Raw genomic sequence first — 21,376 nt, 5'->3', positions numbered from 1 at the left:
GATTTTACGACAACAAATACCACTGTTGATTTGGGAAATGAAATCCAATTTGAACTTTGCTAAACACAAGACTTTTGAATGGGCCAACAAACCAGGGAAAATGTTAGCAGCAAAGGTAAGGAAGTCAAAACAAAGTAGATTTATTACTAAAATACAATGGAAAGATAATGTGGTATCAGATGAAAAATATATTAGGAATGTATTCTTTAAATATTATACAATATTGTTTGAAAGCAGCACGTCAGGAGAGAATGACATTGAAGAGTATTTAAATTTTAAAAATTGCTGCAACTGTCTCAAGTACAAAAGGATACTATGAATAGTCCAATTTCAACAATGGAAGCTATAAAGCAAGCAAAGATTAATAAAGCCACAGGCCCATATGGAATACCTGCCTTCTACTACAAAGTGTTTGCAGATACATTAAGCAACCACTCCTTGCAACGATGAATGGGATTGTACAAAAAGGGAAGTTACCAGACACGTGCAGAGAGGCTAATATTACTGTTGATTCCCAAAGAAGAAGAAGACTTAACAGATGTTAAGAACTATAGATCAATCCCACTTTTGAATAATGACTACAAGTTGTTTGCAGAGATCCTGGCGAGAAAGTTAAAAGGTGTTTTAAGAACTCTTACACGTGAGGACCATAGGGGCAAGATAATGTCAGAACAATCCTAGATGTGGTAGTGTATTATGAGCAACACAGGAATAAGCAAGTAGCCTTGATCTTTTTGGATGCAGAGAAGGCATCTGACAATGTCTCTTGGCCACATTTATTTATTTATTTATTTATTTATATTTTAGATTTCTAAGCCGCCTCTTCCCCGAAGGGCTCGTGTTAAGAGCAATGGAAAAAATGGGTGTTGGGAATGACTTTTTGAAAGCTATAGAGGCAATTTATATTAAACAGTGCGCGAACATAATTGTAAATGGTAAAATGTCGGAAAAATGTGAGATACAAAAGAGAACCAGACAAGGATTCCCTACCTCACCACCGCTGTTTATATTGATCTTAGAGATATCCAACAGAAATATAAGAAATGATGATCAAATAAGGGGCTTGAAACAGTCATATAAATTGAGGGTATTTGCAAATGATGTGATGATTATATTGGAAGAACCAATTCAAAATGTGGAAAGATTGTTAAGTAAAATTGTTAAGTAGGCTCCGTGTTGCTGCAGGAAACAAAATGGTGGGCGCAACTGCAGGAAAGTGTAAGTCATCCAGAGCTCTATAAATGCTCTTTTATGAAAGTACTCTGTTTGACATTGTGAAGAATAATGGTTTGGACAAAGTCAGCGCTTTACTACGATTCTCAAGCCTTAAAAAAGAATTTAGGGGAAGGCAAGCACTAGGACCTAGAGGCATTCCTCCAAACAAAAGGTCCAGGAAGATGTGGCATACTGACTTCCACATCTCATCTTCTATATGCTGAAACAAGTATGGCAGCCATGAAAAGAGAAGGAGTGGCTGTGCCTGCCACACTTTCTGGTGCCTGTTGCTGTGTGGAACCTCAAAATAGTAGCAAAAGTATAAAGCTGTATTGCTAGGTAGTGCCCTCTTTGGCATCCCCACTGAGCATAATGGAGGGGAGGCCTAATGGGGCTGCATTCTCCATTGTTCCCATGCCCAAGGGCCCTGCGATGGCCCAAGATGATGTTCTTACCAGCCACTCCAGCTTCAAGTTGTTTCCTATCAGCAGAGTAGAGCGGAGCTACCCTTGAGTAGACAGGGAGGTCCAGTAGTTCAACTGCATACACTGCAGCCTCCCACCTTCTTAGGAATAAGAACACTTCCCACGAGATGTTCTTTCCACAGGAAGGCTTTACTTGATTGTTGCAGCATAACACAATTCAATACAACACTATGTAAAGTTCTAAGCTACACAAGATTAAGATCACAAAGATCAAGCTAAGGAGAAAGAATAAGATTAGATAGGTACAGAGTTCTATACACAGCTTTATATGTTCAAGCTAGGTACTTTGTCCAGCAACAGTCTTCTCATAGGAACAGAGTCAAGTCTAATGCACCAATCATGTTAAAGGTCAACTGTCACAAGTTACTCCAGACTTTCTGTCTCCGGTCTTCTGTTGCTGCCTCAGCTATCTGCTGCCTAGGAGATAAACTCTAATTTTTTTTTTAACATACCATGACATTTCCCGGCTGTGGAGAGTCAGCCAACTCACCCTCAGATCCCTGCAGGAAATCTATGGGAGTTGTTTGGGCTTGGGCAATTATTCATTGTCCCCTCCTGGTGGACTCTGATGTGCACCCTTTTTTGAATCGCACCCAAACCCAGCAATCTCTGGGTGGGAAAATGTTTTCTGTATTTTCCTTTTTCTTTCTAAGGTTCTGGGAAGACCCTTTGAACATCTTGCCAAACATCTCTTCCTTAATTTTGGTAAATAGTTTCTTTTTTCGAAGTGCTTTTGTTTTCAAACTAGGAGCTCATGCAAAAGCAACTGTCCTGAAAAGCAGGGCTATTCAGACTAAAGAGGTCCAGCCCCCTTGCGTCCAGCAAGCCTTGCAAAAATGTGTATAACTTAACTAAGAAGGCATCACCCAACCAGCCAGGATGACTGTGGCCCCACTGAAGGAAAACATCCAGGGCTGGTACACATGCATGCTTGTGTGTGTCAGGAGAGACTGTGCAAGAAAATGAAAAGAGATGTGAAACATGGAAACAAACTAGGAGGAAGAGAAGTTCAGAAATGGAGGAGGTGACAGGAAAGTGCAGAAGAAAGACACCTTCCAATTTCTTGCCAATACATTCCCTGCAGGTTTCAACAAGACAAGCGAAAAAGAAACTGAATATATGATATTGAAATATTCAACAAGTATGATTCCTTGTTTCTTTATATGATTACAACGGCAAAAATGACTAGCCAAAAGCTGGAAAATGTCAAAGACAAAAGACTGAGGAGGAATGGCAGAATAAAATAGAATTAGACAAACTAATTAAAATGCTGGAAGAAAATCTATTCGAAAGATGTGAGAGAATATGGTCTCTCTGGTTAGAATCCATGAAATAATAATATGGCTCAGATTTACTCTCAGCCAGGTTTAAGTTTTAGAATGAAGTCTGGATACTGATTTTAGATGATACTGTATTAATTTATCTTCTTTCTGGTTTTCTATTCTTAATCTTCTCTATGATACAAATTAGAAATGTATATGATACTTATTAGATAGAGACATAGAATATAAGATTGTTATTTCTCGGATAGATGTGAAGATGGAGGTTGGAATATCTGTATGATATTTATTAAGTGTATTTCTTCTTTATTTCTCGTTCTTGGTATGTGTTCTTTTTGTAGAATTTAATAAAGAGTGTATACGTATTTGTGCATGTATAGATAGATAGACAGAGACAGATGTAAAAGAAGAAAATGAGAAAGCAGAAGCCTGACAATGACTTTCAAATATACTGAATATAATTCCCAATTAATGCCAAGAGATATTTTTTCTTATTTATTTACGGTCTTCGACCAAAACATTTATAGTACAATTTAAAATAAACCAACTTAGAACCTTTTTAACTAATATAAAATACAATTTAAATAATATTCCTGCATACTTCAACAGCCAAGATGACCAAAACTTATAATGGTATTTCTCAGTATCTATTTTAAAAAGTCACTTCACCCTATTTTTCATTGTTCTTCAAAATTCTTAAATTTACACAAGTAAACACAAAATCTTGCAACTGATGATGTAATATTAGGATCTGTTCCCTGAAGTAACCGTTTTAATATATATTTGTTATTATTTCCAGCAAATCTCTTTACTATCGAATCCAACATATCTTTGTGAGGCTCTTCCAGCAAAGGACACCTGAAAAGCATATGTTCCATCGTATCGATCTCTTTTAATGGACAATCACATAGCCTTTTTTCAAAGGGAATTTTCCTGTATCTTCCCTCCAAAATCCTAGAAGGAGTGAGTCACTTCCAGCTAAAGTGAATGTTCTTCTCTTATTAGTTCCTTCTAGAAAATATACATAGGGTGCTGTGTCATTTTTGTATTTTAGGTGATCTGGAGATGGATACTCTGAAAAAGCCGCTATATCAGACTGACGCTCAAAATCAAATATTCTTTGCTTGACAAATGATTTAGCCCGTGCAGGTCTAGAATAGCCTGGGGGGATATACAGATCTTGTACAGAGAACTAATGACTGATTTAAGCCACCTAGATTGAAAATTATCTCGCAATATTAAAGGAAAAAGACCTTGGGGATTGAAATGGCCTGACAACCATTTGTAGATGGAGAGGAGATGTATAGTAGCCTCTACCCTAATCAGCCCCATTTCCAATCTAAGCCATGTGTTGGAAACGCACTTTGGAACCTGCATTAAGGATCTTAAAAATCTAGACTGAACTCTTTCCAAAGTGCCAAATGAATGGTGAGAAGATCCTAGGAAGGAACCATAAGTTAATTGGGGAATTAGTTTCACTTTGTAAAGCTTGAGAGCTGCTGGAACATATGAGCCTCCACGGGTCTGCCAAGAGATAAACTCATGAGATTTAAATCTATTTTACCTTCTAGCCCCTCTCTGACCCAGGTGACGAAGTCCCTCCTGAGAGTAAGCTCCTCAAGGCATCTGCGACGGGGCTCAGTGATGGTCTGCAGACGTTTCTTAGCACGTATCAATTCAGGACTCATGCAGGAGAGTTTTTCTTGTTGAAAGGACTGGAATTCATCTGTCTGAAATGGAACAGTTGCACAGACCGATAAAAAATATTGCATAGCACGGTTGTGCAAAAACTGTCCCTTTTCTGTAAAGGAGTTATCTTCTTTTCTGCCACATGGTCTCCAGTATCTCATCAACATCCTTTTTTTATCACTGCTTTTAGAATCTACATAGTCTGGATGTTCATTGCTTTTACTGGAATGCATTCCCTTCTTTATTCACACATCAATAATCTTTGTACTTCTTCAAGGGGGTAAAAAATCAGAGAGATCTGGGGTTTAGGCTAGTTGTCTGCCACAGCAGAACAAGAACAGCGTGATCCAGATTCCAGAGGCAGTGGTAGATGGTGCTGCTCCCACACTGCTGCCTCCAGAGGGCTTTCAGATGGCATAAGGAGGCAGAAGAAACAAATGAGTGGCTTAAGTCCATCCTCCCTGCTGCTGGCATTCCTGGGGCATGCCAGATTAGGGCAGTGATGGTGAACCTTTTCGAAACCGAGTGCCCAAATTGCAACCCAAAACCCACTCATTTATCGCAAAGTGCCAACATGGCATTTAACCTGAATACTGCGCTGTGCTGCTCCAGTGCCTCCACCCGCTCAAGCAGAGGCCAGCCTGCTCTAGCCTCCAGCAAGTCCCACTCACACCTTTGGGCCTCTCTAGCATCTCCACCTCCTCTGCCCCCCCCCTCCCCTCGGACATCAGCCACCCAGCGCACAGGCACCGGGCCTGCCAGCCGAGTCCTCCCTGCTCGCCGTGGGGCATTGTGCCCAGCGGCCCAGGCTAGCCTAGATGTGTGTGTGTGTGTGTGTGGGGTGTGTGTGATTTTCCACCACCACCACCCCCCCCCATATGATGAACTCTGTGCACATGTGCCCACAGAGAGGGCTCTCAGTGCCACCATTCGCCATCACTGGATAAGGTGCTCAATTTCATACTGTTCCAGAAGCTCCTGTAAAAATTATTTAGGGCAATTTTTTTTCTATCTACCCAACAGTACTTAGCGCTCAGTCTAGAAGATACATTCCAAAACTGTGGATTTTTATCTCCAGAGTATGTACCTGTTAAAAGTAAAACCTGCATCTTTGTAAGTCATGCATATATACTAAGATTTATAACAACCAGAAAGAATGGACTTTTTATATTAGAGGCTATGATTAAACTGAGTCTTCCTGGCTAGTGATTTAAATCAGTCTGATTTAAATATAACAGACTTCTTAATGCTTTTGTTCTTATACTTCAATTAAATTTCATTTAATTGGACTTTATCTTTTCCCCACCACCTCTTTCTCAGACATCAGAAGTATAGGTACAGGTAAGATTTTAATTAGGGGTTTTGTCTTGCAAACTTTCAAATGATGTGTTTCTGTTTTATGGGCAGCTTTCATGATGTTTATGTCCCATGGCATGTTTTTAGATTGTTAGGTTACTTCAAGTAACTCTGAATAGGTGGCACAGAAATATCCCCCCAAAATAAACGAATGAAGATATTAGATTACATAAAAAACTCTACATATTTAAATACATTTGAAGTCAGCTAGACATTTTAAAAATGCCTAATCTACCTTTTTCCATAGAGAGGCTATATAATTTCAAAGAATTTGGGTATTTCCTTTGCCTTGTCAGATGGGCTGCAAATATTTCAAAGATCTGTACTTACGAAGTTCAGCAGAAGTCGTAAGACTGTGAAGTCACCAGACAGGCTTAACTCTTCCTTGACCTTTTCAATAACCTTAGCAGAGTCCACAGCTAGATGAAGTTCATGATACTGCAGGATCTGCTGAACCCGTTCGTCTATCCATTCACCACCATCTCGACGATACTGATCGCACATAATCCTCAAATCCTTCTTTAGCTCCTCATAATTGTTGGTAAAATCTTTGAAAAGAATGCCCACTTCAGCAAATGTGAGCGTTCCAGATTTCAGGCTTGAATAGAGTCGGCAGAATTCACGGTAGCAAGGCTCATATATGCCTTCTAGCATATCTTCAGGATTCAAAGGGGCATTCTCATCATCAGTTAAATCTTCGTTATCACCCAGCAGGTTTTTGGCGGCCCATTCCCAGCAATGCTGGAAGATATGGCTCTCCTTAAAATTATCCACAATTTCAGATACCTCCTTCAGGGCTGGACTCAGGTTGTACCAGGTCTCTATTGCACCATCATTGTGGTGACCCAGATGTCTCACAGTAACAACCTCATTCAGTGCTTTAGAGCCCAGATTTTCACTGTGCTTCTCTTCAAGTTCAAAAATGTCCACTGAAAAGTGAAAAGACAGCCATAACTTAGAATGAACGCATCCTTAGTTTCTCTCCTGGCACAATGAATCACATTTCACCAGCTAACACCGATGCCAATAGTTTGCTTAAAACACTAATAATGCAGTTGTTTTCATCTTTCCTTATTACCCAGATTCTGCTGCCTTCCCATTTAACACTTTTGTTGCACTTCCAGCATTGCACTTCCAGCATTAGAAGCAACAGAAAACAAAAGTACTTTCATTTTCAACAGGTGCTTTTTATAAACCATTACCTTTTACAAAATCTTGTACTTTCCTACACATGTCCAGGAAGGATCCTAAGATTTTTTGCTCCCTCTTGATTGAGACAACTTCATCACACCTCAACTCAAGCACTTTCTCTAGGGTCTGTTTTTGCTCTGTTTTCTCCATGGATGAAAGATGCTTATTTTCTAAAATGAAAAATGAAAATTACATGTCAGAACAAACCTTTCTCCCCAGCCTGCCAACCCCAGAAAATGGTCTCTAGTTTGGCTTTAGTATTTTCCAAAGTAAGACATAACTAGTTCTGCACTCTCGTGCCCTAGAATCTTTGGGTGCGAAGGCTGAGGTATAGCTAGTACAGCAATGCCAGATTCACATTTTGCCAGTTCACCTTAGTGTTTATGTTTATTGATTACTGGTAATTTTACAATCACAATAAAAAGCTTTTCTTTAGCATGAAAGGAGGAAAGGCAGCATGATATACTCCAGTCCTGTCAGATCTCGGAAGTTAGGCAACATTGGAACGTGGAAGGAAGATCTCAAGGAACTGTGTGCAGAGGTATGAAATGGCACATCACCTCTGCTGAATCACTTGCCTCGAAAACACCTTGCTGGGGTCACCATAACTCAACTGCAACTGGATGGCACTTTACACACACGCACATCTGACACAGACAATGAAGGTTGCTAGTTAAACTCATTGCTCCACCCTGACCCACTCCCATAGCAGCACCCAAACCCCATCCCATGGGTAACACCATGGCAACCACCCCCATACCTAGTCAGACCCTTCTCCCCAAGCTATGGAGCTGTCCTACGTAGCAGACAAACAAGCAGGTCAGCAATCCAGAAGCCCTCTAGCAGAGGTAGAACCAAAAACTGGCTGTTGATGGTTTTCCAGGTTCTGTGGCCATGGTCTGGTAGTTTTTGCTCCTAACGTTATGCATGTATCAGGGTCCAAAAAGCTCAAGAATAGGCTGAAGGGAATGGAAGCACCTCAAGTTATCACCTAGAAGTACTGACTGTAGGAAGCCCAGCAACAGTCTGAAGGCATCAAGGTAGCTGCCTGGAGAAATATACAGTGGTAATCGTCGCCTTGGTAATCGTCGCCTCTTGAGTTTTTCACGTTGCCCCTGCTAGCCGCTTTTTTTTGGCCTCTGTTCGCTAATTGGGTTACTATGTTGCCATGCTTGCTTTATGAATTTACGCTTTTTGCGTAAATTTGCTACGCCATTTGAGTACCGCATGCGCAAATCGCGTAGCTTCGGTTTCTGCTGGTTTCAGTTTTCACTGAGCGTTGACGGAAGGATTACCGTCGAAAACCGAGGCTCCACTGTATGCTCAACCAAAGACACAAGAATATGGAGACTAAGGGGCATGATCTCTGGGCAAAGCCAACTAACTAAACATTGGACTTACCAGAAGGGTTTCTTCTAATCTAATCAGTGGAATGGACAGAGTCCTCCTTGTTAAAAGCAAACTGTGCAGTAGGGCAACATCTCAGTGGAGAATTTCAGCTCCACCATTACCTTAACCAGGACATGAGGAAAACCCTCCTGTTGGGAAAGCCTGGTAGAGGCTGGTGCTGAGCTGGAGGCCTCCTCTCCCAACCACTTTCCTTCCCCTCTATCAGACTGCATTGAGTTTGAATCTGAGCAACTAGAATCCAAATGGCCAGAGGACAGCGTAGAGCTGCATGTGGACAATGGGGAAGGAAGGGGAGTTTGCTCCTTTTTGCGCATGGAGGAGCTTCTGGAGTCTGGAAGTATGTCAGCCTCCTCCGAAGACTGTCTGCAAGTAGCTTTAGAGCTCCTCCTGGATCATTTGGAGCATTTAGGGGACAGAGACAACGAGACAGGGTATGCATCTATACTTTTGTTTTCCCCCTTGTGCTCTTTAGAACCCCCACTGAGATGTTTTTAATAACCTTGCTGGTGAAGCAGCATTCAGACTCTTTGCTGACGTAGAACTCTTCAATAAGTCTAAATGCTTTCTTTGTCTCACTCTTGCTCTGTAGGCTACTTTCAGTTTGGAAGAACTGTATAAGGCAGGGCATAGACTGGGGCTCACCCCAGAGGCAGATAGGAAAAAAATGCAAACATAGCTCTCTCAGCCCCACCCACCTCACAGGGTGTTTGTTGTGAGGGGGGAAGGGCAAGGAGATTGTAAGCCCCTTTGAGTCTCCTACAGGAGAGAAAGGGGGGGGGATATAAATCCAAACTCTAATAATTTGCATAGCCCTGCCCGTGGCGTGAGTGGGGGGGGGGGGGGGAGGGAAGTAGTGACTCACTTCTGGATACCTTCCATTACTGATAAAGGACTTAGCATTCTGGATAACCAAGTGCTGGATAAAGCAAACTGTTGTGAGACTCCCTCACCCTTGCACTTGAGCCAAAATAGCATTTCTGGTGACTGCACGCAGACAAGCCTCAGTTACCACGACAGCCCAAGGCCTTGACCCAACATATCTTTGCCTGGCATTACTTAACAGCTCCAGCTCCATTTTCCTCTTAATCAGGTTGGGAGCCCCCATCCCACCCACAAACCAGCTTCAAACTACTAAGAAGAAATAATGGTTACACACAATATAAACCTACTGTTCTGATTACATTTACCTATCTTGGCCTCACACACAGGCATACTTACTTAGCTCCCAAATAGACAGAAACTGTTTTTTGTACTTCAAAATTCGTTCCAAATGTTTAATGAGGATATCGCCTGAATTGAGTTCACAGGCAACCTTTGTGTATATGGAGTCAGCAATGGTCATTCGCTCCTTTGCTTCATCAGTAAGTTGATTCAAGAAGTCACCACCTGACCCTGTCAAATCAATAGTGTAATTAAACAACAAAAAGCCATCTTTCTGAAGCTGCTAGAATACGCTGAAGTTCTGAAGCTGCTAGAATACGCTTCCATTCCTACTTTAGTAAAAACAAGCATCCTGCAGGGTTTGCCCCTCTCAACTTCTCCATGACAAGTTTGCACATTTGCTACACTTCAACTTGTCAACCCTCCTTTATACAAGTATATCACAATGTCGTTTCTAAAAGAAGAAAGTCATATAAAGCAAGGAGAAAACAAGGAACAAATGCACTCCTCCTCTCAAATCATCAGTCAAATTATCCAGATTCCCATGTCAACATACCTTATATATTCGCATATGTCTACTTTTTCAGCACATTTTTTGTGCTGAAAAAATACTTATGCAAGTGAATGGGTTCTTGGTGAATTAGGAGAATGGTTTGTGAGCAAAAAAGGGCTGGGAGCTGTTTTTCTGCACCTGCTCCCTGCTATGTGGACACAAAGGCAGCTCCCAGGTAAGCCTTGCTTGGGCTGTTGCTTCGCTGCACTACAGGTGGCCAGTAGCTTCATTCACAATGAATATTCAGTGAATAGGTGTGAATATTAAATTTATATGATACAGAATTTTTGTTCAGGCCAGGGAGCTCCATGAATGCTAGGGAGATATCAAACATCTTTGAATGCTAGGATACTCATTGGGAAATCCGCACCATTGGAGCCCATGGTGGCAGGAATCTCCACACACACAGGGTGCCCTGGGGTACAGCCACTGCCAGCACCTTTCTCAGCCCCCACCCAGTGTTTTTGGAAAGCAGGTGGGACTTCTGTCCAGCTGAGCTTGCAGAGCTGCAAAAAAGGCTTGCTTTGGGGAAGCGGCTGCCATCACCACGCAAGCATCTTCACTGTGTAATGATAAGCTATCCGTGTTAAAGGAGAACCTGTAGGGACTTTTAAAAGGGAGATCTTGTTGAGCATCTTCCCTATGAAACTCTGAAGAGACACTGTCTGTGACAGTTATATATTCCACTTCAGAACTTTTAAATTTATTGTTAATACCATACTGTTTTTCTTTGAAATAAATATTTAAAAACATTTTTATTTGTATCTATTTTTATTTTTGAAATTTACCAGTAGCTGCTGCATTTCCCACCCCAGTCTTATACTCGAGTCAATAAGTTTTCACAGTTTTTTGTGGTGAAGTTAGGTGCCTCGACTTATATTCGGGTTGACTTATAGGTGAGTATATACGGTAAGTCCTATCTGACAAAGCCTTATTTCCCTTTCCATAACATTACATTTAAGTTATTTGCAGACTGAGTCAGTGTTGATGTTGAATAATGTACTTTGCACCATTAGGTACTCTGAAAGATTTCCCTCCTACACCCAGAATTTGTCTCCCAATTAAATGCTATACATAACTACCATTGAAGATGAAAAGATGTTTGATATATGGCCAGACAAGAAGATGATCCAGAGCACCTTCCAAGTCACTCATAGGTTCACCATGTCTGTCAGCTGGCCATGATTTTACAATGACAGCAGATACAAGGGTACCCACACTGTTCAGGTTGTAAGAAGACAACACATCAAGGAGATTTTTCTGAGTCTACATGAAACAGAGAAATATGTTCAGTGCTGGAAAACAATGAGGACATCATACTGTGGAGCTGATTTCATAAATTCAATTTTTCTGATTTCTTAGAATGTTAATGTTCAGTGCACATTCCAGTCCTGCCAGATTCGCCTGTTTCAACAAGCCATCGCCACAGACTCCACTTACCTAGAACACAAACCTCTTCCCAGTGCATTCTGATTTGCTTCTTATCTTAAAGCTAACTAGCTGCCACTGCCCCTTTCTCCTTTTCACAAGGTGCCCTTCAAAAGTGATCGATAAGAACACCACATTCTTGGGCAAAATCATGGATCTCCCACCCTTTTATGAGCATAAGAGTCCTCTAAGTTCCCCTGTACCCACTGCTCTTAGATCCTTAAAAACAGAAAGCATTTGGACAAATAAGTCAGTTTAAGCTGGCAACATACTAGTCCAAAGTCTTCAACTTATTAAACAAAGGCAAACAAAAAATGTAATTGGATAAAATGCTTCCACTTTATACAGTTGTTGTTGTAATTAACAAGCAGCAATACTATAATACACACTACATTTTAATTTGTGTGAAATTTCGATTTAATGTTTAAATTTAATGTTTAAAACGTTACCAAGTTGGTGATGGAAACTACTGTCCAATTGAAGCCAACTGATGACTGCATAGGCTTTTCAAGGTAAGAGACATTCAGATGTGGTTTGCCACTGTCTGCCTTTGCGTGGGCTGAGAGAGTTCTGAGAAAACTGTGGCCAGCCCAAAGTCACCCAGTCATGAGGAGGAGTGGGGAAACGAACATGGTTCTCCAGATTACTTCTCCAGCTGGGGTTCATATATTTGCATCACAATTTCTATTACTAAGGAACAGAAATTTTCCTAAAAGTAGCAAACCCACAAAAGTTGAAATGGTCTGAGTTATGGCCACAGAAGCAGATCTTTCACAACACTTCAAGTCACTCACATTCTGATAGCAGCACATACATTTTGCGCAGTCTGCTTAGATTAGAAGAGGGTAACATAATTTGCGTAGGCAAAAGCAAAAAAGCTTTAATTTTCAAAATGCACAGTTAAGGACTTCAGTTATTCTTAACACACACAGAAACCCATCAGAAGCATTAATACTGGCCAATATTAAATCAGATCAGCTTTTCAGTGAACTGATCGGACCAGGTGTTCAAACTACTCACTGAGGCAGGATATCAGTATCAATAAATCCAATTTTCAACATGGTCAAATCTGTGGATAATTAAATCCAAATAGTGGAGCCATGAACAAAGCAAATCTTTCTATAAAACAAAATATCCCAAATTTGCAAAAAAAAAATCTGATTTCTAAAAACACAACACCACACACATGAATAGTATAAGTTAATCCTTCTTAATAACAGAAGCAGCATCTGTAATTTTATCTGACTTTTATGATTAAGGCAGGTCTTGCTGGTTGCTGCTGTTCAACAGCAGCCAACATACAAAAGCCATTGTGGAGCAGGATCTGGGAGACCAAAATTTCAATCCCCAGTCTACCATGGAAGTTGGTGGCATGACCTTGGGCCAGTCACACACACTCAGCCAAATCTACTTCACGGTGTTATTGTGAGTATAAGATGGAAAAGAATGATGTAAGGTACTTTGGGTCCCTTTTGTACAGTAAGTTAGGCTAGAAATGAAGTCAATAAATAATAAACATAGCTGATGTCCGGGCTCAGGCCAGCCAGTGACCCCCCCCCTTCGCCTGGACTGTCTGGCTGGGCGGGAGTCCCCGCGTCCGCTGGAGCCTCCACAGCCCCGACGGAGACGTGGCTGAAGGGGGCGTGGCTGGGGAGGCTAATCACGAGGTCAAAAGCACGCCGCAGCCCCACAAGCTCCGGCAGTAATCTGATCCCGGAGGGGGCATGGCCAGGGGAAGCCCCAGGGGTGAGTGAAGAGGCCTCCGCGGCCCCCACAATGGATGGAGCCTCCACAGCCCCGCCGAAGATGCAGCGAGAGAGGGCGTGGCCAGGGGAAGCCCCGGAGGAGGGGGGAGAGGCGGGAACGGAGGGATCCGCCAGGCTGGCCTCGAGAGGGATTGAGGCGTGACTTCCCAGCTGGGAGCCAGATCGCCACAACAGAAGATGGGGAACAGATAAGTAGCTTGGCTGAGGGTAAAAGAGAAGCAGCAGGGAAAAGTTGAGGATATGGGGGTTTCTAGGAAAGAGAAAATAATGTGGTGAGAAAAATACAGGGGTAATTGAGGTCTATATAAGCTTTTCACTAGCCCAGAATGGCAGGTGGCACTGTGCAACTTAGTCAGAGTTTTCCTGAGAGAGGGAAGACAGGAAAACTGAAGACAGAGGGAAAGTTAAATTGGCCAAGGGGTGGGAAGGAAATAAAGAAGCAAAAATAGTGAGAGGCCTTGGGAGATTTCAGGGAAATGAGGCAGGAAATGAGATGACTTTTGCAAGTCTTTGCAGGTTATCCACTCGTAAATATTCTAAATACCTAATTTTCTGCTTCATCCAGCTAAAATAAGCACACTGTTGAATAGTTTTATATGTCCAATAATACTTAGTAAAATAATTATTCACAGAATTTGCCAGTGTGCTACCTGATGTGCTAAATTAATAGCTTCAATGGCACAGTTTTCAAAGGTACTTCCAATCAGAGCATGAAGTTCCTTGAGTTTTGCATGGCAATCACAGTAGGCTTTAATCTGTTGAATTTCACATTCCTATAAAGGGAACAGAAAATACCGTCATTGGTTTCAGGCATTAACAGCCCCAATCAGAAGAGGAGGGTAGGTGGGACATAACAGCTTCCAGGAGCCGTGGAGGGCTACACTCAGAGGTGGGATCCAACCAGTGCTCACCACTTCTCTATAAGTGGTTACTAATTTTTTCTGAGTGCCGAGAAGGGGTAATTAAAGCAACCTCCCTGCCCAATAGGGACTGGAGGTGCGTGTGTGCGGTGGCGCCACTGTTTGAATCCCACCACCATCAGAACCTGTTATTAAAGTTTTTTTGATCCCATCACTGGCTACACTGGCTTCTTTGCCCCCTTTCGCTAGTGTACCCCCACCGGCAAAGAAGGGGCACCCCCATCGGCAAAGAAGGCACAGACACTGGTGTCCAGATGGTTCACTGTGGCAAAATCCAGAAGCGGCCACCGCTATTCAACTATGCTGGTGTCCAAGTGGACGGCAGCACAGAGGGGCAGGGCAGGGATTCCAGGGAGTGGAGATTACTTTAGTCGGCTTTCACCTGGGTGTTGCAGTCAGGAAAGGTGTGGCCTAGAGCTCAGACATGCCACTCAAAAGGGTGGCATAACTCCATTTCAGGCTACAAAGAGCTTTCCAGGTGGCCGAGGGATTTTTCTCTATTGTTGCCTCTCCGCACCACCTGAAAGCCCTCTGGAGGCAGCGTGGTGGTATGGCAGCAACATCATCATCCCTGGCCACTTCAGCCCTGTAGACTGGGTTGACTAAAGGAAGAACTTTAGAAAACATAGACTAGGAAGGAATTTAGACTTTATGCTATTGTTAACCGGTTTTTATTACGAAGGAAAAAGAAATCTTTGCCTACCCACTGAAAGCTTATCAATGGCAAGGTTGTCTCTTGTTCCTTAAGCAGCCTTATTGGGAAGGGCCAACCAAATTGGATCCCATTGTCAAATACCAATGTAAAAATTGCAATATTTTCAAATTTGTCATACCTATAAGCAAAGGCAAATTTTAAATACCTTGTACACAGCACCTAAAGAGATCTTTTAAGCTCTATGTGTCGCTGGAAAGCTTCAAACCTAGAATTTTCCTAAATTTTTAATGATGTGGTTACAAGACACAAGAAAAAAGTCACACCCAAATAATTTGTAACCGGGTTTTCATGCATGAATTGGGAGACAGAAGCAAATTAGAATTCTAAAAGTCACATGGTCATATTGAATGTTATAAGCTTCATTACTACCTATGGTAGTAGTACAGAATGCCATCAAGCTGCAGAAGACACATGGCCACCCTATAGGGTTTCCAAGGCAAGATATGTTCAGAGGTAGTTTGCCATTGCCTGAGTAGAAACCTGGGACTTCTTTGGTGACCTCCCATCTAAATACTAACCAGGGCTGACCGTGCTTAGCTTCCAAGATCTGATGAAGTTGGGCTAGCCTAGGTCATCCCCACCAGGAGAAATTCATCCTCTAGCATTGCATATATAATGCTACTTCCATACACACTTAGTACCTGTTTGATTCTGCTTCTCAAATCTGAAATTAAAGTTCTTTCCCACTCATCTGTGAAATTCTCATTAGAAAAAATTATTTTCAAGAAACAATTCCATACCTACAGGAAAAAACAATATAACAAGTTAAAAGCAAATCAGTGAAGATGGTTACATTTTCATCACCACCACCACCTCAGGAGACTGAACTGGAAATCGTGAGCCGTCTGATCAATAGAGGTGATTTAACTAGAGCCTGTTAAGGCTTTCAGGACTAAATCCAGAGGTCGCCCCCTGCAGGGACTACAAATGTCTAGATCAGGGGTAGGGAACCTTTAACACTCAAAGAGCCATTTGGACCCGTTTTCCATGGGAAAAGAAAACACTTGGAGCCGCAAATAATTTTGACATTTAAAATAAAGATAACACTGTATATATTGGGGGGTTTTTTACCTTTTACTCCGCTCATTCTGAGAAGCGCATGGATGCGGCAAGGATGGGGCCAGCGGCTTGGCCTCACCGGCCACCGGGAAAGCGGAGAGGGGAAGCCCGCAGCGTGGCCCAGCCGGCCGCAGGCAGTTGGTGCGCCCGCCCTGCTGCCTGCAGGGTGGGCAAGGATGGGGCCAGCGGCTCGGATCGTGGAGCCGAAGTGCAAGGGTAGAAGAGCCGCATGCGGCTCTCGAGCCACAGGTTCCCTACCCCTGGTCTAGATCATTCTACTAAGGGTCAAACTAAATGCCTTTAGTTAAGTTGACTTATAGACAAAGGCAGAGGTGGGATCCAACCAGTTCTCACCACTTCTCTAGAAGTGGCTACTAATTTTTTCTGAGTGCCGAGAAGGGGTTACTAAAGCAACCTCCTTGCTCAATAGGGACTGGAGGTGCGTGTGCGCGGTGGCGCCACTGTTTGAATCCCACCACCATCAGAACCTGTTATTGAAATCTTTGGATCCCACCACTGGACAAAGGCGACATCAGTGTGCAAAATTCCAAAACACAAAGGGGACTGATTTGTCAGGTGCTGTCAAAGTGTCAGACTAGATGAGCAAAATCTATATGACAGTTATGTCCAACCTTGGACAAGGGCCATGTGCAATAATAGTGCTGTGTGCCAGTATTGGAGCTGTGGGCAAACTGATAAGATGCCTGCACCTGATAGGCAAATGTTTTGTATAAATGTAGAAAAGAGAAAGCAAAAGAGTGTGCCTTGAAACACCTGTTGACTGGCGGAGCTCTTTGTTAGTTAGTATTGCAACAATAAAGGAACCTCTTAGCAGTTGACTGTGTGTCTGTGTGCTGTTTCTGCTTTGCATACTCCTGGGTGATCTACTCGTGTGCAACACAACTGCTGGAAAAATTGTCTACACTCCCAGCGGTCTTAACTTGGGAGCCTAGTATGGGGATAGGAGAGGCTTCACCTTCCCCTCTCACACAGCTTTTCTAAGCAGAAGTAGATGCTGGGGGCCATTTTGCCCTGTTGTGGAGTTTCATATACGGCAATCAGCGTATATGCAGCCTCGCAGAGGGCAAGTGCATGCTTATTTCCTCAATGCCCTCATGATCTTATGAAGGGAAATATGCAGAAGGGGAAGCATAGTGACAAAAGCTTCAGCCTGCTTCCTGAGTCTGCATTTTTATTTACACTGGCCGTGGAGTTAACTTTATTGAAGCAGGTGGGACATGTTCTAAGCAAACATGCACAGGATTGCAGTATTAATGTCTCAATTGTGTCCCTGTAGAAAATGATGTGTACAGGAGGAAAAGGAAAGATAAACTACAGTGAAGGGAAATTAAACTTCTTTCACATTTTAGGGCAAGATGACACATTACAGCTGCCATGAGTTGGATCAGATTTCCCTGACTTGATTTATGAACAGATGTGACACCAAGTAACTAATATTCTGGGCTTCCTCACTAGATCTCCAGAAGATACAGCTAGCCCCAAGCTTTCATCAGAGTTAAACAAATACCTATTGTATCCTTGTTTTCTTACAGGAGACAAATTTCTTTACACTGACTTTATCTCACACAAAGCTCAAGCTATTGGTTCCATTCCTGCTAGACCCCATTCCTCTCTCCCATTCTTGGCAAAGGTCAAGAGTCCTCTACATGGCAAACAGAAAATCACTATCATACGTCCCTGCTTCCCATGGTAAAATCCCTCCTTTTTCTTCGGCAAATAAAGGTAGCACATCCTGACAACAGCCCTACCGTTCCCCAAGGCAGTAAAGAACTGAGAAATGCAAGATGGAAAAAAAAATCCACAACATTCCCACAAAAAGTCTTGATGATACTTGCTGCTTTACTGCAGTGCTCACTACTCAAGAGACTAGGAGACAGAAAAAATGCAAAACCCACTCACTACCCACCGAACACAGTGGCAAAAGGAAAGAAGACAAAAATCCATCAGCAAACTTCTGTGCTTCCATGGCAGAAAGGTTTGATGAAAGGGAGAGGCAAAAACATGGCATACACCTAGATCAATGAGGCTAAATTACTAATTTATTCATCTTTTAGAATTACTAAAGAGTGCTCCTAAGTTTTCACTCCTATGAACAGCTAAGAAGCAAAAACAACAGCTCAACAAAATTGCTAGTGTGAGTGCTCAGGAGTGCACAGCTACCTGTAAACATACTTAAAATCAGCTTTTAAATAGCAGGCTGCAGAAATGTACACAGAAAAGAAATGCATGAAGATTGACAAAGAGACACCCAAAAAAATATGTGAGTCTGGGGAAGTCATATCCCAGGGTTTACATGTATTTTCAGACTAATCTGCAAGTATAGGAGACTAGAACCTAGCTTGTAACAAACAGAACTGTAATTATGAAGGTAAACTCTAGTCATAATGCATGCTTCACTGGAAAAGAACTCCAAGTGAGGATGGCTGAGTAATTACTATTCCAGGTGGGGGTGGGTTACCTGTTAGCCTCAGACTAATGTGCACATTCCTTCTCTTTTCTACTAGGCATTCTCATCTCACTAATATGCCATCTATGTAAAAATATCTTCTAATGAAATCTACCAGAATGTATACCCCACTAAAACATTCCCTTCTCACTGGACACAGTGTGTAACAGACTTCCCTCTGTGATACACCTCTGAAGATGCCAGCCACAGATGCAGGCGAAACGTTAGGAACAAGATTCACCAGACCACGGCCACACAGCCCGGAAAACCCACCAGAACCAGTTGAATCTGGCCGTGAAAGCCTTCGACAATACCAGAATTTAAGTTTCTTTTTTCTTTACTAGGATAAGGCTATTTTGCTATTTGGCAAAGTTAAAAGTTCTCTGCCGCTATGGAAGCTATTCTATCATAGCACAAAACAACTAGCATGACTATATGTGCAAGGAAGTTTAGAAGTCCTCTTTCGTCGTGTGGGTCACCCACCACTCACATATCCAGATACTTCAGCAAATTGAAAAGGAGTGAAACTCCTTCCCAGGTACTTTTCTTTTACTGCCAGTATCTCCAGAGTGCCTGACAAGATCATTATTGGAAGAAGTGAGACCTGGCTCTTTTTGCAGTTGTGTCAAAATAAACCACAATCATAATTAATCAAACTTTTAGTGTAAGGTGTCAAAAGCAGCAACCAGCCCATTACTCTGGGAAGGAGATGAGGCAAAGAAGAAAGGAATCATGAAGCTAGTACCACAAAGTTCAGGACTGAAATTGAAAATAATATAGAGTTCCACAATACAAACCATAAGTTCCTCTGAAAAAGCAAGTTCTTTAATTGAACGTCCTCTCAGAAAACGTTCTGGAAGAACTCCAGCAAGCCATGATTTGGTATCTTTACAAAGGCCGTTGAACACTGTCACTGGTGTATTCTGAATCGTGCTCTCTCTGGAACTCTCCTGCAGAAAAGAAAACAAATCACCAACAGTTAAATAGAAAAGTAACCTGCCCCTATTTTTAACAAAGACATACATACATTCAAGCAAGAAATTCTAAAACCACAACCTCTTAATGTTCCACTCTTGAAAGTCTTCTCTAATTTAAAATTTAAAGCAAAAAAGATGTTCTCAATATATTTAAATATAAAATTTGAATGCCTAAATATATTTCCACAATATTTTTAGATTTCTTTTCTTCAAATTTATTTAATTAACAATAATCATTGGTTTTTCCAAAACAAAATGGTGGGTTATATCTAGTCTTGCAAATTAGATTCAGTTATTTTATATGCCAGAAAGATGACGGTGAAAACACAGTTCAATGTTACTTGGAGTTATTAGTTGAAGTTTTCATACAGTTGATAGTAAAAGTAAGTTCTGCAAAATATATAGTACAATAAATTGGCCTTGGAATACTTAAACAACAGCAGACCTTATTGTGGATCGCATTGGCATTCTCCTACAACAATCCTGGTGTTTTCAGAATTTCAGAAGGTGCACTTCCCACACACAGGTCACTGCAGCCCTTCTATATGGAAGCTGGTGCTATTTTCAACCCTGACTGGCAATTAAGGCCCTTGATGTAAGTGAAGCAAGAAAGCACTTAATACATGTACTTTCAGTTAGTTGCCATCTTGACTTCATCCCCAAATGTGTTTATATTATGGATAACTTCAATGAGACCATAAACTGTTTGCAGCATACCATGCGGATTGCTTATGTTCTTCCCCAGACACCTCAGAATTCTGGGGATGGTCTTCTAGTGGGTTGTTCTAAGTATAGCTCATACGATCCTACTATGCAGTTTTGCATCATTTAATGTGTCATATTAACATTAAGTTTTGCTTTAGTTCTCTTTTTAGACTTGATTCAACCCTAATCTCTATTAGGGTTGAATATCCCCTCCTGACAACTGTACTGACTCATTCTTTGTAATCTTCCTTGAATTCAAGTGAGAAAGATGGACTATAAAATAATGTAATTAAAATAAAACAAAGAAATTGTCCCCTAATTTATCTGCAATCTATACCAACATTTTTAAATTTTTTAATAATTTTTATTGATTTTCTCAAAATAACCATACAGAATATAGTAACCAGAAAAACAAGAAAAATGACACAATAATAATAAACAAAAAAATTCCTAACCATAAAAGTAAAACACAACAACCGAACGGAACTTAATATTCTAACAAATTAACACATAAATATAATACCACTTTGACAGAGAGCTTTATATCTTTTTTTTATCCCATTGAACATCCTATTCTTAAATGATTTAATTAACATTTATTGATATATATATCAATTTAACAAATAGTTATAACCTTAACTATTAACAAATTTACATTATTGATTCAGTCTCAAACTGAAAAAATGCTTCTCATTGCTCATCAAACTCAGATTTTGACATTCTGTTTACAAAGTTTGTCAGTTTCGCCATTGTAACATATTCTCTTACTTTAGCCTCCCAAGTTTTCACATTTGGACAACTCTCAGTTTTCCAGCTAGATGCCATTAACACTCTGGCAGCCATTAACATATACAGAAAGAATACAGGAAGAATACCAAGTAACATCTTAGCGGCAAAGGGAATTTAGTCTTGAATATTTTTTCCATTTTTGCATGAACCTCCACTCAGAGGCGGAGCTACCAGGGGGCTGGGAGTGCACGTTGCACTGGGTGCGTGGGG

At 41.5% G+C, this 21,376-nt stretch overlaps 1 protein-coding gene across 2 annotated transcripts in view; it reads right to left on the bottom strand.

The window, feature by feature from the left end:
• Positions 1-21,376, bottom strand: part of LOC125429180 (E3 ubiquitin-protein ligase RNF213-like) — a 94,235-nt gene that overhangs the window by 62,369 nt on the left and 10,490 nt on the right. The window contains exons 5-12 of one of the 2 annotated variants that reach the window (XM_048490048.1): positions 19,493-19,645; positions 15,811-15,909; positions 14,185-14,307; positions 11,423-11,606; positions 9,845-10,018; positions 7,228-7,386; positions 6,356-6,954; positions 4,545-4,710 (exon numbers count right to left, since the gene is read on the bottom strand). In XM_048490048.1, coding sequence (XP_048346005.1) covers positions 4,545-4,710; positions 6,356-6,954; positions 7,228-7,386; positions 9,845-10,018; positions 11,423-11,606; positions 14,185-14,307; positions 15,811-15,909; positions 19,493-19,645 — 1,657 coding nt within the window. The remainder of the gene's footprint in view (positions 1-4,544; positions 4,711-6,355; positions 6,955-7,227; positions 7,387-9,844; positions 10,019-11,422; positions 11,607-14,184; positions 14,308-15,810; positions 15,910-19,492; positions 19,646-21,376) is intronic. The other variant, XM_048490049.1, reaches the window with a different exon arrangement.

Source organism: Sphaerodactylus townsendi, linkage group LG03 (assembly GCF_021028975.2).
Source record: "Sphaerodactylus townsendi isolate TG3544 linkage group LG03, MPM_Stown_v2.3, whole genome shotgun sequence".
NCBI lineage: Eukaryota > Metazoa > Chordata > Lepidosauria > Squamata > Sphaerodactylidae > Sphaerodactylus > Sphaerodactylus townsendi.
This window is presented reverse-complemented; position numbering and strand designations above follow the sequence as displayed.